Below are 17,102 nucleotides of genomic sequence, written 5' to 3'. Positions count from 1 at the left end.
TTTCTTTCACAATATGAAGTGAACTAGTGCTCACTTATTCATGATTAGAGTCACTCCTACTATTACAGGTGTTCTGGTAAAGGATAAGGAAGAGAAGATCAATGAACCTCCCATTATCCAACAAGTGTTAGAGGAGTACAATGAGGTGTTTGATGCACCAAGGATCTTCTACCCTTTAAAGAACCATTTAATCATCAGTTTCCCTTAAAAGAAGGATCCAAGGCTGTCAACTCTAGACCCTACAAGTATTCTTATGCAAAAATATATTACTGAGAAGATGGTGTAAGAACTCCTAGCTCGGGGTCTTATACAACATAGTCGCAACCCTTTGTCTCACCTGTGGTGCTAGTGGGGAAGAAAGATAGGAGTTGGAGGATGTGTGTTGACTATAGGGCTCTAAAACAAATTACCATTAAGGATAAGTATCCTATCCCAGTAATTGAGGAGCTTTTGTATGAATTAGGTGGCTCCAGGATCTATTCCAAGATTGACTTTCGAGCAGGCTGCCATCAAATCAGAATGGAACCATTTTATGTCCACAAAATTGCCTTTAAGACCTTTGGCCCGACTAATGCTCTGTCTAGCTTTCGATGCTTAATGAACCATGTGTTCCAAGCATACCTCAGGAAGTTCATCTTCGTATTTTTTGATGACATTTTAGTGTCCGGTAAGAGTCTTCAGGATTATATCGAACACTTGAGAATAACTTTTTAGTTGTTTGCTAAGAGGTCTAAGTGCTAATTTGCTACTGAAAAGTGGAATACCTTGGGCATTACATATCAGCTCAAGAAGTATCTACTGACTCTAAGAAAACTCAAGTTGTTCACCAGTGTCCAATTCCAACTACCATCAACAATTAAGAGGATTTTTGGGGCTGGCAGGGTATTATAGAAGATTTATTAAGGGTTATGGGATGATCAGTAGACCTTTGTCTGACTTGCTGATGAAGTATGGGTTCAAGTGGACAGAGAAGGCCAGTGAGACCTTTGGGGCATTGAAGCAAGCTCTTACTATAACTCCTTTATTGGCACTACCTGATTTATCTATACCCTTTGTGGTAGAAACAGATGCATGTGACTTAAGGTATTAAGGCTATTTTAATGCAACAAGGAAGACCTATAGCTTACCTGAGCAAGGGGTAATCAGGACAACACCAAGCTCTGTTTGTCTATGAAAATGAGTTATTAGCATTAGTTATGGCTGTGACTGAGTGGGGACAATACTGAGTGGGGACAATACTGAGTGGGGACAATACTTAGTGGGTAGGCACTTCACAGTCAAAACTGACTAGGAGGCTCTTAAGTTTCTGTTAGAACAGAAATTGCATACAGGGTCTCAATTGAAATGGATCACCAAGTTGATGCAGTATGAATTTGAAATAGAGTACAAAAAAGGCAAAGAAAGCAAAGTCGCAGATGCCTTGTTCAGGCTACCAACAGTGGAACTGGCAGCTCTCACTCTATCTGCTATGAGAACTGATTTGCTACAAGCTACCATGGCTAGTTGGAAGAAAGATGCTCATTTGGTGGAACTAATTTAGAAATTAGTATCTAAGCAAGGTGACATTAAAAATTATGACAGCCACCAAATAATAAATAAGACAATAAAGCAACAATAAAGGAAACACCAGAATTTACGAGGTTCGACTAATTTTGCCTACTCCTCGGACACAACCAATATTTTATTTCACTCCAAAAATACAAGTGAAATAATACTAAAGAGAGAAGATACAAATGCCTTAAACAGATGAGAAGGCAAATGAGAGGTGTGTTTAAATCCTAAACATTAGGCCTTCTTTTATAGGGAAAATTTCCCAACCAAATGGCTAACCCACCGATGTGGGACTTTGCCAAATTCAATAAATCTCCACCTTGGCAAAAATTCCACGTCTTCAATTTTCTCTCTATAACAAATTTTGGTTGTGTCTTCATCTTCAATATTCAGTGTTCAACAATGTTGATCAAATCCAAACAATGTTGAAACTTGACCGCAGTCACCACCTTTGTCAGCATATCAGCAGGATTCTCTGTAGTATGAATTTTCTTCACCGTGACTCCACCTTCTTCTATGATTTCTCGTACGAAATGATACCGAACATCAATGTGCTTCGTCCTTGCATGATAAACTTGGTTCTTCGCTAATTGAATAGCACTTTGACTATCACAAAAAATTGTGATACCTTTTTGTTCAACACCAAGCTCCTTTAGCAATCCTTGAAGCCAAATTGCCTCTTTCACAGCCTCTGTAATAGCCATGTACTCTGCCTCTGTTGTAGACAAAGCAACTGTTGACTGCAAAGTAGACTTCCAACTAACTGGTGCCTTTGCAAAAGTAAACACATAACCAGTAGTTGATCTTCGTTTGTCCATATCACCCGCAAAATCTGAGTCACAATATCCAACTACAAACTGATTGTCTTCCTGCTCAAAAACTAACCCGACATCTACAGTATTATGAATATACCGTAGAATCCACTTCACAGCTTGCCAATGCTCCTTCCCTGGATTGTGCATATATCTGCTAATAACTCCAACAGCTTGTGAAATGTCAGGCCTTGTGCAAACCATTGCATACATCAAGCTACCAACAACATTTGTGTATGGTACCTTTGACATATACTCTCGTTCAGCTTCATCCATTGGCGACATAGTAGTACTTAGCTTAAAATGGGAAGCAAGTGGAGTACTAACTGGCTTAGTCTTGTCATCTATGCCAAAACGTTGTAGTACTCTCTTCAAATATTCTTTCTGAGATAAACAGAGTTTCTTTGAACGTCTATCTCTAATTATCTCCATGCCAAGAATTTTCTTTGCCTCACCCAGATCCTTCATCTCGAACTCCTTCTTCAGTTGAATCTTCAACTTATCAATTTCTTCCGAATTCTTATCATCAACATATAGGAGAAGATATACAAAGGAACCATCTTTAAGCTTGTGCAAATACACACAATGATCGTATTTGCTTCTCTTGTACCCTTGCCGCAACATAAACTCGTCAAATCGCTTGTACCATTGTCTAGAAGATTGTTTCAATCCGTACAACGATTTTTCAAGTTTGCACACCATATTTTCTTTTCCAGCAACTTTGAATCCTTCTGGCTGAGTCATGTAGATTTCCTCCTCCAAGTTTCCATGTAAAAACGCAGTTTTTACATCCATCTGAACTAGTTCCAAATCCAATTGTGCTACCAAAGCCAACATAATTCTAATGGAGGAATGTTTTACAACTGGAGAAAACACTTCATTGTAATCAATTCCCTCCTTTTGAGCATATCCTTTGGCCACCAATCTTGCTTTGTAGCGAACATCTACTTGGTTAGGAAATCCTTCCTTCTTTGCAAATACCCATTTGCACCCAATTGCTTTCTTTCCCTTCGGGAGATTGGCCAATCTCCATGTATGATTCTGATGAAGGGACTGTATTTCATCATTCATGGCAATCCTCCACTTATCTTCTTCTGAACTTTGGACAGCGTCTTTATAAGTGGTAGGAACATCATCAGCTACAATTGAGGTTGCACAAGCAACCGTCTCTATGAGACGAACAGGTTTCGTTATTGTTCTTTTTGGCCTGCTGGTTGCTATTGATTCAAGTTGTTGTTGAGGTTCCTGAGTTGGAATCTCCTCTACTGGCTCTCCTTCCAGAGGGTAATCTTCATTTGTTTCCTCCTCTGCTTCTTGTGTAGGAAAAATAAATTTTCCCTCAAACTCCACCTGCTTAGAAGCACCTTTATTTTGTTTGGTATCTTCTGTTACCTTATTTACCATAGATTCATCAAAGGTAACATCCCTGCTGAATATTACTTTCTTTGTCATAGGACACCATAAGCGATATCCTTTGACTCCAGAAGTAATTCCCATAAAAATAGCCTTCTTTGCCCTTGGATCTAATTTTGACTCCGTCACATGATAATATGCAGTTGAGCCAAACACGTGCAAAGAGTTATAATCTACAGCAGGTTTTCCATACCATTTTTCAAATGGTGTCTTGCCATCAATAGCAGCAGATGGTAGACGATTAATGAGGTGGCATGCATATGTAATTGCCTCAGCCCAAAATTCTTTGCCCAAGCCAGCATTGGACAACATACACCGTACCTTCTCCAGCAAGGTCCGGTTCATACGTTCTGCCACTCCATTCTGTTGTGGTGTATGTCTAACAGTGAAGTGTCGGACGATGCCATCATTTTCACAGACCTTATTGAAATGATCATTTTTGTATTCACCTCCATTGTCTGTGCGAATACACTTGATCCTCTTGCCTGTTTGATTCTCCACCATCGTCTTCCATTTGAGAAAAATTCCCAACACTTCATCTTTGCTCTTCATTGTATACACCCATACTCTTCGGGAAAAATCATCAACAAAGGTTACAAAATAGTGCTTCCCACCCAATGAAGGTGTTTTGGAAGGACCCCAAACATCAGAGTGTACATAATCCAAAATGCCTTTAGTATTATGGATCGCTGTACCAAATTTAACCCTTGTCTGTTTCCCTTTGACACAATGCTCACAAAACTCCAAGTTGCAAGTCTTTACTCCTTTTAACAATCCTTGATCTGATAGAGTTTTCAAGGATTTTCCTCCAGCATGTCCCAAGCGCATGTGCCATAGCTTGGTTGCTTCTGCCTCTTTGTCGTCACTGGATGTCACTGTCGCTGTCCCAATAACTGTACTGCCACGATAGCGGTACATATTATTATTCTTCCGATTAGCCTTCATTACCACTAGTGCACCAGAGCATACTCTCATCACTCCATTTTCTGCAATGATTTTGAACCCTTTTGATTCTAGGGCTCCCACAGAGATGAGATTCTTCTTCAAATCCGGTACATATCGAACATCTGTTAATGTTCTGATCATTCCATCATGGTTCCTTAATCGTATTGAACCAATGCCATATGAGGTAAGAGGGCTGTTATCCGCTGTGTGGATGACTCCATATTCTCCTTCTTGAAATTCCACAAACCAGTCCCTGTTGGGACACATATGATGGCTACAAGCCGAGTCCATCAACCATATGTCTGATGATGTTGATGACTCTGTTGTAACTAATGAGAAGTCTGAATCATCACAATCAGCTACATTTGAATCCATAATGGCCTTTCCATTATTATATTTGGCCTTATTCTTCAACTTCGGACAGTCTTTCTTCCAGTGCCCTTTTTCTCGACAAAAGGCACATTCATCTTTGCTGGGTCTGGATTTTGACTTGGATCTTCCCTTCTTTGTCCTCGTTTGATTTTGAGGACGACCCCTCACAAATAGTGCTTCTCCTTCTCCGCCCTTCTGTTTTTCTCGCTTTCTTTGTTCATAGCTGTACAAAGCCGAACAAACTTCTCTGAGAGAAATTTCGTCATTTCCATGGAGTAGAGTAGTTTCAAGGTGCTCGTACTCATCAGGAAGTGACGCCAACAACATTAAGGCCAAGTCACCATCATCATAAGTTGTATCCATATTTTGCAAATCTGTGACCAACTTATTGAAACTGGTGATATGTTCATTCATCGTGGTACCAGGAACATAGGTGAAGTGAAACAGTCTCTTCTTCATGTACAATTTATTTTGACTGTTTTTCTTCAAAAATTTATCCTCCAGTGCTTTCCATAATTTACTTGCAGAAGTTTCCTTTGTGTATGGATATTTCTGCTCTCTAGCAAGGTAGGATCGAATGGTACCGCAAGCAACACGGTTGAGAATCTTCCAATCTTCTTCTCCAATAACATCTGGTTTCTTTTCTTCAATGGCCAGATCTAGCCCTTGTTGAAAAAGGACATCTAGAACCTCGCCTTGCCACATCCCAAAATGCCCGGACCCGTCAAAAATTTCTACCGCAAATTTCGCATTTGACACAATTCTTGTCATAAGCGAAGATGCCAATGATGACGTATTGTTGACACTTGATGTAGATTCTTCTTGTTTATTGTCTCCCATATTTGACACAAATATTATTTAATAGCTGACGACACAAATCAAGATTATTTCCTTTCTGATGTAGAAGATCAGACTAAGCTGCAACCACAGAGCATACTCAGACAGAACCTTGACTCAGTTACCAAGATAAATCTTTTCTGATGTGGAAGATCAGACTATGTTGCAACCACAGAGCATACTTAGACAGTACCTTGGCTCTGATACCAATTATTGCGGAAGCCAAATGTATATAGTGTGAATAAGTCACAACTACTATACCAAAAATTATGACAGCCACCAAATAATAAATAAGACAATAAAGCAACAATAAAGGGAACACCAGAATTTACGAGGTTCGACTAATTTTGCCTACTCCTCGGACACAACCAATATTTTATTTCACTCCAAAAATACAAGTGAAATAATACTAAAGAGAGAAGATACAAATGCCTTAAACAGATGAGAAGGCAAATGAGAGGTGTGTTTAAATCCTAAACATTAGGCCTTCTTTTATAGGGAAAATTTCCCAACCAAATGGCTAACCCACCGATGTGGGACTTTGCCAAATTCAACAGTTATATGGGTCTAGTTGACCGGCTAACCAAATATGCTCACTTCCTAGCTATCTCCCATCCTTATTCAATAGCTAATATAGCTAAGATGTTCATGGGGCAAATTTTTTAATTGCATGGTATGCCGGCGGATATTATTAGTGACAGAGATCCTGTGTTTACATGTAGACTTTGACAGGAGTTATTTGCTATTGAAGGGGTTACATTGAATACTTTCACTACCTATCATCCTCAATTCGATGGGCAAACTGAAGTTATCAATAGATGTTTTGAAATTTATCTCAGGTGCTACTGTTTTGATTCACCTTCTGATTGGGGCCAATTCTTTTCTTATGTCGAATGGTGGTATAACACAACCTTTCACACTTCCATTTAATCACTCCATATGAAGCTCTTTATGGTCAGCCACCTCCTTTACACTTGCCATATGTTGCGGGGATTCAGAGCTACCCGAAGTAGATAGGAGCATGGTGACTAGGGAATTCAAGTTGCAATTGCTTAAATACCATCTTGCCAGATCACAACAGAGAATGGAGATGCAAGCCAATAAGATAAGATCCGATAGTCAATTTAGTGTGGGAGATTGAACGTATCTGAAAATTCATCCTTATAGACGGGTGACTATGGCTGCTCATCACTTCATCAAGCTATCTTCTAAGTACTATGGTCCTTACATGGTTATCCAGAAAGTGGGACATGTTGCCTACAAGTTATCCTTAGCAGCTGACTTGCTCCTTCACCCTACTTTTCATGTTTCACTACTCAAACCATGTTATGCAGTTCCAGCTCAAATCTCGCATCCACTAGTGCTGAACATTTCGAGTCCATATTGACCAAAACCAGTCAAGATTTTAGACAGGAGAATGGTTCAAAAGGGTAACAAAGTTGTTGTTCAACTGCTCATCCAATGGGAACACCTTGATGAAGCTCAGGCTACTGGGAAGATGCCAATGCTTTGAGAGTGCGATTTCCTTCGTTCCTTCCTTGGGGACATGGAAGTTCTTAACGACGGGTTACTGATGTGAGCTAGATTGAAAGGGATATTAGCAGGCATGCGGGAGCAGTATATACAGTTAAGTCCAGTTACTTTTTAAGTGTAAGAAATGTTATATACACATTCACTCTTCTATATTTTCCTATTTAGACACTTTGCGTCCTAGTCCCTAGTTAGGCATATCAGAGTTGAGCTCTCATTTGCTTTTTCATGAAATAAAACCTAACTATTTTCTGCTTCTTCTTAGTTGTTCCTCTTTCAATTACTGCAATTTCCTTAGTTTTCAGAATTAATTACAACATAATAGAAAAGGAAAGAAATCAGTTTAGTATCATGTAATAAAACAAATGAAGAACAAGAAAATAACCAATGCATAGCTAAGCGCGCATGCAGGAGTAGTAGTTAGACTAGAGATGACCGAAACAAAAAGCATAGAAGAAATACAAAAGAATATAAAGGTGGGGCATTAAGCATTTATGAATATAAAATTAAACAAGAGAAATGGAATATTTAGAACAGAAGTTTGTGGTGATAAAGCATGGAATATACAACCAAAAACTTTGATTGGATTGCAGCTTTAATTATAAGCATATAAATTAGAAAAATAAAAGAAAAAAAAATGTGGAAAGTCAAGTTAATGGTTGAAGCATATGCTTAGAAGATCCTCCTTCCACCAACCTTTTTCTAATGTTAAATTAACCTCCCTACCAATCCTAATTCTCTCTCTTTTAACATCACCATTCTTCTTCTTCTTCTTCTTCTGTTTTTCTTCAACAATGGAAGAACACACTGATGATGAAGATTCTGATGATTTTTCTTCGTCTTTGGTCTAAAATATATATCATGATCAAGTGATTACTTTCTTTGGGCAACTACCCATCCTTTGGCAAATTAAAACACTCGGCTCAAGATTCAAGACTATTTATTTAGAGATACTTATTGTATTTTTGGTTTAGAGGGATTTTCTTTTCTATTTTGTTTTAAAGTTCACTCTAATAATATCTTTCTTGATGGACTCCATATATAAATGCATGCACATGGTTTTCTTTTCCTTGGTCTCAAGTATTGTGCTTAATTTTGATGTATTATTTACATTAATTAATAGACTAGCAATCAAATGAAATTAATCTAAGTATCTAGCTCTCAAGTCTCAATGATTAAACCTCCATCAATCTGGAGATAGATTTACTTCGTGTGAGAAGTATTTTAAAAAAAATAATGCTTATTCACTCGTCACTATATAGTTCAAGTAACGACCAATATCTGTATTGTGATTAATTAATTTCAACTTTCTTTGTTCATTGTTATCGTCTCTCTGTTATATCCAGTGTTCACTGGTTCTTTTGTTCATATTTTTCCTATTTTTACAAGGGAATGAAGGGGCGGATCGGTGGATCGCCATGGTTAGGTCTCTATTTAGACGTAAATTAAGAATTTTCTGCCATTCCACGTACTAGCTCATTGTGGTGAATAATAATAATAATAATAATAATAATAATAATAATAATAATAATAATAATAATAATCGCAAACGCTTAATCCTGTCCATTGTCTGATATAAATGAAACAGTAACCTGCAAAGCTGATAACGCCAATAAAATGAACCACTAATTGCAAGAAGAAATTAAAAAAAAATGAGAAAAACAGTGATTTCAATTTCAAATGGAATGTCCTCTCGGGTGTTAATTATTTCCTTTAAATCTATTTATACTTGTTCTTATTACACATCGACCGCAATAACATAAATGTCAAATTTTATGTTCAGACTAACTTATTATTTTATTTGTTGAATCATTCTATTTACATTATTTGGTTAAATTTGTATTTTCTACAAGTACATATAGTTTAAACACAAAAATATTTTGTTAAATCTCTTATATTTGTTATTATCAAATACAGCCATTATATTCTTTGTTAATTCATTACTCATAAAATGCATTTGGTTAAAAAATGAGATGCAGTCAAGGAATAGCATCATTTAGAGTATGCCGGGGTAAGCAAGGTTGTTTTTTTTCTTCTTTCATTATTCACTAATTTCTCCTACAATCTTGATTTGTTCTTTCAATTTGGCTGAGGGGCACTCATAAACCCCAGAACCAGCACCTCAAATCATCAGCAAATTAGGGCTTTAGTTTAAATCACTAGTCTAATTAAGAAGCTTTCAAAGGTGGGGCCTAGCATCAATGAAGTGGGTGAAACTTAGGAATTGCGGGTTCAAAATCCCGTGGATACAGACAAGAGTTACCATGTACTTATGCCGGAGAGAAGTATGGAATAGTCGAGATGTGCAAAACTGGCCAGAACACCATCATAAAGAAGAAAACGATCATTACAGAAGAAGCCGAACCAGCAGGAGCTCCAAAATTATCAACAACAACAACAAACCCAATAAATTACTACAAGTGGGGTCTGAGGAGGTAATGTATACGCAAACCTTACCCCTACCCAAGGAAGGTAGAGAAGCTATTTCCGGTAGACCCTCGGCAAAAAATCACAAACTAGACATAGCTCTATATCTCAGGAATATGACATACAAACTGGACATAGCTCACTTGCCTGCATTCCTATATCCTATTATCCCCCAGCTTCAATAAAACTCTAAAACACAGAGGAACAGGGGATGATTAAACACAGAGCTCATATGATCCTTCCCTAACAGCTGCTGTTCAATCCGTCCCGAGAATCAATAGTTCACACAATCCTCTCTTTTAAATAAGGGAACAAACATTTCTTCCATGTCAACATTCTTAAACTCAGACTGATATTTTAGCTTCTGGAAATGACAAGAACAAAGATCAATTCATTTGCCAAGAACATTTGTTTGCACCGTACCTAAAGATAACGGTTACACACAGTATATTAGAAATTGCCTTGGCCAAGGAAGCAAGTGTGTAAATATTGCTAGCACCTATCCATTTGCTCATATAAAAGGGCAGCCCGGTGCAGTAAGCTTCCGCTATGCGCGGGGTCCGTGAAAGGGCCGGACCACAAGGGTCTATTGTACGCAGTCTTACCCTGCATTTCTGCAAGAGGATGTTTCCACGGCTCGAACCTGTGACCATTTGCTGATATGCTATGTTTATATGCAACAGCATCAATTTCTGGTGCAGTTGTTAACAATCATGGACAGAAACAGTGACACAACAGCAGAGGAAATGACATTAAACTTCTAATGTTAATAGCAGAGAATTCAGATATTTGCTTTCCAAATAGCAAAACCAAAGTATACAAAATCCAAATATCTGAAGCTGCATGTTTATGCATCTTATGATTCTTGGAGTTTGGACTGCAACGATGACAAGGTTGGTAAATGTTTAGTGCATATTATAGTTAACTCACAATAACGAGTCAACTAAAATTATTTCAAAAGCACCATGCTGAGGATACTCAGACTATTTTACAGTTTTAAAGTCATCAAGCTTTAGGGGATGCCCCTACTTTCACGAGGTCCTCAAGTGCCTTTGAGATCTGCTCCTCTGTCAAGCCCTCCAGTCGGATGCCTCTTTCAACTCCGAGGTCTGTTACATACCATAAAGTTCAAGAATATGAGGACAACATGAGAATATACGCAAGGGACAAACATCAGTTAGGACAACCTAGTAATTCGAAGATGAAATAAAGTTTATCCCTGAAAAATCAAAATCTAAACTTCGTCAACGTTGTCTTTATAAGCATCCAACAAACAATTTAAAGTACTATGGAAAGGATCAGGATCAGTGGCTCATACCTGAAAAACCAAACCATTAGCAGAATTTTTTCCACTATACTCAAACTTTATCTAAACCCATCAAACTCCAAAATTTTCCAAATACTCTTTGCAATAACATATATTTTTTTGTATTTTACCAAGCATAGAGCTATAGATAGGGCGCAATGAAAGAAAAAGATGTTTATATGCGATATCAATTAGTTGGAAATATGTTTTAGCCATGTTAGTACATTTACTCTAAGTCCTATGCTTTCTAGCAGTTTTTACCCCAATCATTGATTTATATGCCAGTAGAGAACAATAAAGTACTAATACTACGTTTTATTTTTATTTTGTACAATATTGGCTGAAGATGATTTTAAATAGAAATACATGGCCTGTGAGGATTGATATAGCCGACCCGTGTTCGAGATGGAAACATAGTTGTTGTTGTATCAGTTTGAGTACCTTATGATGCCCGACATGTCCTAAAGTCAGTAACTTTCTAAGTTAAACTTTTCATGTGTTGAATTCAACATCAATATCCTAACCTGATCATATGTTAACCAAGTACTTATCTGCATCTACTTATGAATTTAACTCAAGCAGGAATTTACTGATATTTACAAATGCATAAACTAAGAGAATTTTCCTCTTACTTAGATCAACTGAAAGTAAAAAACAATGTAACAAGGAGAAATGCATAATACAAATCATATTCAAATAAGTCAAAGACTCAATTTTTTTCCCAAGAACTCAAAGACCCACTTCAATTATCCCATTTAAAGCATAAATAAGAATTAGAAAAACAAAATAATACAAAGCAAATATTAGTAGAAAAATAGGGTGAGGAGAATTACCATATCTGGCCCAAAGCTGAGGCTCAATGGAATTGGCCTCACGAATCAAGATGGGCAATTTGGGGTTATGGGTTTTGAGATCTCTATAGTTTTTCTCAATAAACGACCTGTGGAATATTAAAATAACTTACGTTTGAGAATCAGCAAAACAAAACGAAGAAAAAAATGGAGTGAAATAGAGGAATAAAAAAAGAAAAGGGAAGAAACCTCGTGGCAGCACTTTGAGCAGAGGAAGGAGAAAAGAGGATGCGAAGCTCCTTCAGATTACGAGATAGATTTGCTCTCCACGCCATTTTCTTCTTAATCTAAACTTTCTAACTATTCTCCACGCCATTTTGTATTCTTTAATGTTTTGAGGAGCACATTTTGCTTTTGGGCCACATCGGTTTGGGCCAATTTATTATGGGCCTTTTTATTACATCTCGGCTAGTTTATTGGGGGATTTGCATCTATACCCGCTTTTTGTGTCACGTTTTAACTTGTGTCCGTTTTGCAAAAAAAATTGCAAACGGATCCGTTTTTTCGCATAACTTCAGCATATGGAGCTGAAGTAGCAAAGGCAATCACGCAATACTTCAGCTTCTAGTAGACGAGCCTGAAGTAGCAAGTGTGCTGAACCAAGTGTGCTGAAGTTTTTGTTTGTAATTGTTGAACTTAAGCATAGTAGCTGAAGTTTTGTTCTCTATTTGCATTGCTGAAGTTTTTATTTTGTAACTAGCGAACTTCAGCTCTAGAGCTGAAGTTTTGTTTTGTAACTGGCGAACTTCAGCTCTAGAGCTGAAGTTTTTGTTTTTGTAACTGGCGAACTTCAGCTTTAGAGCTGAAATTTTTGTTTTGTAACTGTCGAACTTCAGCTCTAGAGCTGAAGTTATTTAGTTCATTTGTAAAAATTTCAGCACTATATAAGTAATGGACATTTTATTTCGTATTGCATACAACTATACAAGTTGTCACACCTCCTTTTTCCGCCCCCGCGAGGGGTGAAAGAGTTTTTTCCAATTAAAGGACAATCGAAATGAGATTTATTTATTTATTCAGAGTCGCCACTTGGGAGATTTGGGGTGTCCCAAGTCACCAATTTAATCTCGTATCGAGGAAAAGAATGACTCTGTATTACAGTCTGCGAACCAGAAATCCAGATAAGGAATTATGTTAACCCAGGAGAAGGTGTTAGGCATTCCCGAGTTCCGTGGTTCTAGCACGGTCACTCAACTGTCATTGTGAGCATGTGATTTTTGCTTCACGGAAATCACTCCAAAAGAAATCAAAAAATAAAACAAGTTACCTTCGGGTACAATTGTGAGAATTTGCGTGACATTTTTGGTAATCATTTTTGTCCGTAAATATTTAACTTTTTGTAGTTAATCACAAAATGTAAAATAAATATATTACATGCTTATTTGGGATTTAATTGTACATTTAGGAATTAATTAAATCATGGTTTAGTTTTTAAAGAAAAATCGCAAAATGTATGTTTTCGTCTTGTGTTTTGTTGTCGTGGTGTGATTTTACCTATTTAAATATTTTAATATGTGTGTGATAATTGTGTTAAGTGTTAATTAATATATGTTTAGTTTTACTTTAATTAGGTATTGTGTTTAAATTAGAAAATAAAAAGAAAAGAGTGCAAATTGGTCTAAATCGGATTGGGCCAGTTTATTTAGAAAATTCGAGGCCCAAAAGCACCAAAAACCAGCCCAAAGGCAGCCGGTCCAAGAGACCCATCGCCCAGGCCACTAAACGACGTAGTTTGACACCAAAAATACGCCGTTTCAAGAACAATCCATCTCAGTCGTTCAAACCAAGTTGATCTGACGGCCCTCGTCACATATCCATACCCATTGTTTAAACCCGACCCGTTCAAACCCGGACCAACCCAACCCCTTTCAGTTGGAACGACACCGTTCCCCACCAGCTGAAAGATCCTGGCCCTCAATCTCGCTTCATCCAACGGCCAGGATCTAATCACTCACTAACTATATAAGCCCAAAACCTTACCCCACGCCCCCATCCAAACACACCCCCTTTCATCGTCCCAAACCCAGACCTCCCAAACCATAGCCGCCCCTGTGCACCTTCACCGTAAACTTGGCGGCAACAACGCCGGTGACCACCAAAGTTACACCCCTAGGGCACCTCGACCCCCTGAACACAGATCCACCAGCCGTGGGTCTCGAATCTTCCCCCACCGTCTCGAATCTTCATTTGAAGATTCGAGCCAGATCCCAACCTACACCAAACCCCCCTAAATCCATATCAGGCACTCCCCTGACCTCCCTCGTGACCAAACCAGGCTGGGTTTGGTCCGAATCCAACCAGGAAGACCTGAATCCCAAATTGGCCCTAGGAACCCTAGAAGTCCTGAGTCCGAGTTCTTGTCCGTTTGAACGAGAAGATTAGGGTCTAATGGACCTTAATCGAAGTGTTCTCATGAGAACACTTCGATTAAAGTCTGTTCAACCCCAAAAGAAGTTTTGATTCGAAATCCAAGGCATGGTCTTCTGATTTTTTCAAACCTTTAAGGTATTTCTGCTTTCCTTTTTCTTGTCAGTTCATTTTGTTGTTTTGTTATAGTTAAATGTCTGATCATATGTCCAAATGTTTAGTTGATTTATTTTGAATTTTTGTGTCGACTGTTTCTGTCCGTTTTGCCCGGACCTTTTATTTGGTCAAATCTCTTTTGCTATTAATTGATGAATGTATGTGTTTAACAGTGTAATCGATTGAAATAAATTTCGATCAATTAATTAGTTCCCAGGGTCATTTCTTGTTCTGACTATGCAATCTGAACCCCCTGTTCAATACTGTTCGATTCTGATCATTAGCTATTGATTGTATGTGTTGTAATTCGCGTAGTCGATTCAATATATGTCGTCAATTAGTTTCAGCTTTGAATGGTAATAATTTGATTCATGTTATTTGTTTTCTGCTGAAGCTTTGTTTGAATCCAATTAAGAATTGAGTATAGCTACTTATAGTTTGTGTATTTGAATCAGAAACATTTAAGGATTGGATTATAGCTGCAGTTCAGGGTTGAGTCTGAATTGATGGCATGTGCACTCTTGGGCAGCATGTTGCATTATAGTTTCCTTATTGAATTAGAGCAAATTGGACAGCATGTGCTGTCAGGGCATTTTCAGGCTGCCCATACTCTTGTTTAGCTTAATAAAAGGGAAACCATTTTTAATATTTAAAGATAGGGCTGTCAGGGGGAATCTCATGGGAGGGGGCTTTATTTTAATATGTTGAGTAAAAAAAACAGCTGGAGAACATGGGAGGGAGTTCAGTGGATTTTAACAGGCTGTTTTGAATGGGCTGATGCTAGAATAAATAGAGGAGGATTCCATTAGTTAGGGGAGGAGATCAATCAAACAGGAGAGACAGTGGAGAGTGCAGAAAAAAGATAGTTCAGAAAATCAAAGATAGTTTAAAAATCAGAAAAGAAAGGTTTCAGAAATCAGGGAGGGAGATAGAAAAGAAAATTTTTGTTGTTTGATTGAAGTTGAAAATTTTGCTTTTCCTCACCTTTTTGTGTTTGAAATCAGCATCAACTGCTTTGTTCTATTCGAAATTTGGGGTTTCTTTCCTTTGAGGGTCCGAAAATCAGAAACTGTGTTTCAATCTTGTGTCGGATTCATCTATTACCTGTTGAGTAATATTGGAGTTTCCTGGGTCTCAACTGAGCCTTGTTGAGTCTTTTACTTGGACATTGGGTACTGTTTCATTGAGTTACTACTGTTTCATTCTGCCTGGGGGTGCTATTGCTGCTGTATTTGTTGTTGTTGCTGCTGTCCTTTGCTACTGCTGCTGACTTCTCTATCCTTCTTCTTCTTCTTTGCATTTCAGCATCCAGGTACACATTTTGAATCTCACCTTGATGTAACAGTAACAATGAGTATTGAAATGAAAGGCGCGGAGAATTTTTCAGTCATTTGGTGCTGTGCCTATAGTCTTATAAAGTGTTAATAGATTTGTGCAAATCTTTAGGTTGTAACTCAATAAGAAAACACAGCAGGTAGTTTCGTATCTAATTGAAAACGTAGTTTGTTTAATTATTGTGATTTACAATGGTTTAGCTTGTTTAGTTTGTACGTATGATGTAATTATGTAATTCGTGAAATGCACGAGTAATTGGTATATCAATAACTAGACTTCATTTTTTATTTATATTCTGTATGTATAAGGTAGATTGCTACTAACCTGGACAAATGCCATATAGCTTTAAATCATTTAATTTAACTCTGTCACGTCCGGATTCCATTAGACAGTTTCGAATCCAATTAGTAGCATCTCCTAATAAGTAGTTGATTCCATTAATCAAGCCCAAATAAGTTAGTTTAAAATTCGAATTTGAAGAACATTTAGTGTAAGTTTAGTATTTTTATTAATCTTGCCTGCAATCTCCTTTAGCAAATTAACAACATGTTCACCCGTGAAATAAGGCACGAGACAATTCCCGCCTCATAAACAACTAATCAGATAATCAAACAAGAATCCGGAGTTGGCCAAGCATGCAATTTAATTAGAATGTATTTTCTTTCTTCCATTTCTTAGAGACGAACATAATAAAGATGTAGTCATTGTAGGTTTGCCCGATTCATAAAATGAGACGAGCCTCGCCAAATGAGATGCACAAACTGCGGGGCCCTCATAAATGTACATATTAAATACTTAGAATCCGGGATGGGTCATTTAGCGAATTTCATGACCCTCCCCAAAGATAATAACGCGTTAGACTCTTTAGGCGCGACTTAATTAAATTACATTCTTAAATTCGGGTGCGCATTTATGTGACCCAAATTCAAATCTCAACGGAGTCGAAATGTGTTAACAACTACGGGTGCATTGATTGTGACGTGGTTCGAGATGCATTTTCACGACGTTGCAATTCTATAAAAATAAATGATAATAATAAAAGCGGTTTAAACTTAATAAAAGCACATAAGTCACAACATGTATTTAAATCAGATATTTAGCCATTATAACAATTTAAGCGACCATGCTAGAACCACGGGATTCGAGGGTGCCTAACACCTTCCCTCGGGTCAACAGAATTCCTTACTTAGAATTTCTGGT

The 17,102-nt window shown here is 37.7% G+C and overlaps 1 protein-coding gene across 1 annotated transcript; it reads right to left on the bottom strand.

Annotated features, from left to right (window-relative positions):
* Positions 1-10,614: 10,614 nt before the first annotated feature.
* Positions 10,615-12,355, bottom strand: LOC104237345 (NADH dehydrogenase [ubiquinone] 1 alpha subcomplex subunit 2-like). Its single transcript, XM_009791483.2, has 3 exons — positions 12,234-12,355; positions 12,027-12,133; positions 10,615-10,996 (listed from the first exon to the last, which is right to left on the bottom strand). The coding sequence occupies exons 1-3, from the start codon at positions 12,317-12,319 to the stop codon at positions 10,893-10,895; spliced, it is 297 nt and encodes a 98-aa protein (XP_009789785.1). The 5' UTR covers positions 12,320-12,355; the 3' UTR covers positions 10,615-10,892.
* Between the last annotated feature and the right edge of the window lie 4,747 nt (positions 12,356-17,102).

Source organism: Nicotiana sylvestris, chromosome 11, assembly GCF_000393655.2.
Source record: "Nicotiana sylvestris chromosome 11, ASM39365v2, whole genome shotgun sequence".
NCBI lineage: Eukaryota > Viridiplantae > Streptophyta > Magnoliopsida > Solanales > Solanaceae > Nicotiana > Nicotiana sylvestris.
The sequence above is the reverse complement of the archived record's forward strand: the minus strand, read 5'-3'. Positions and strand labels throughout refer to the sequence as shown.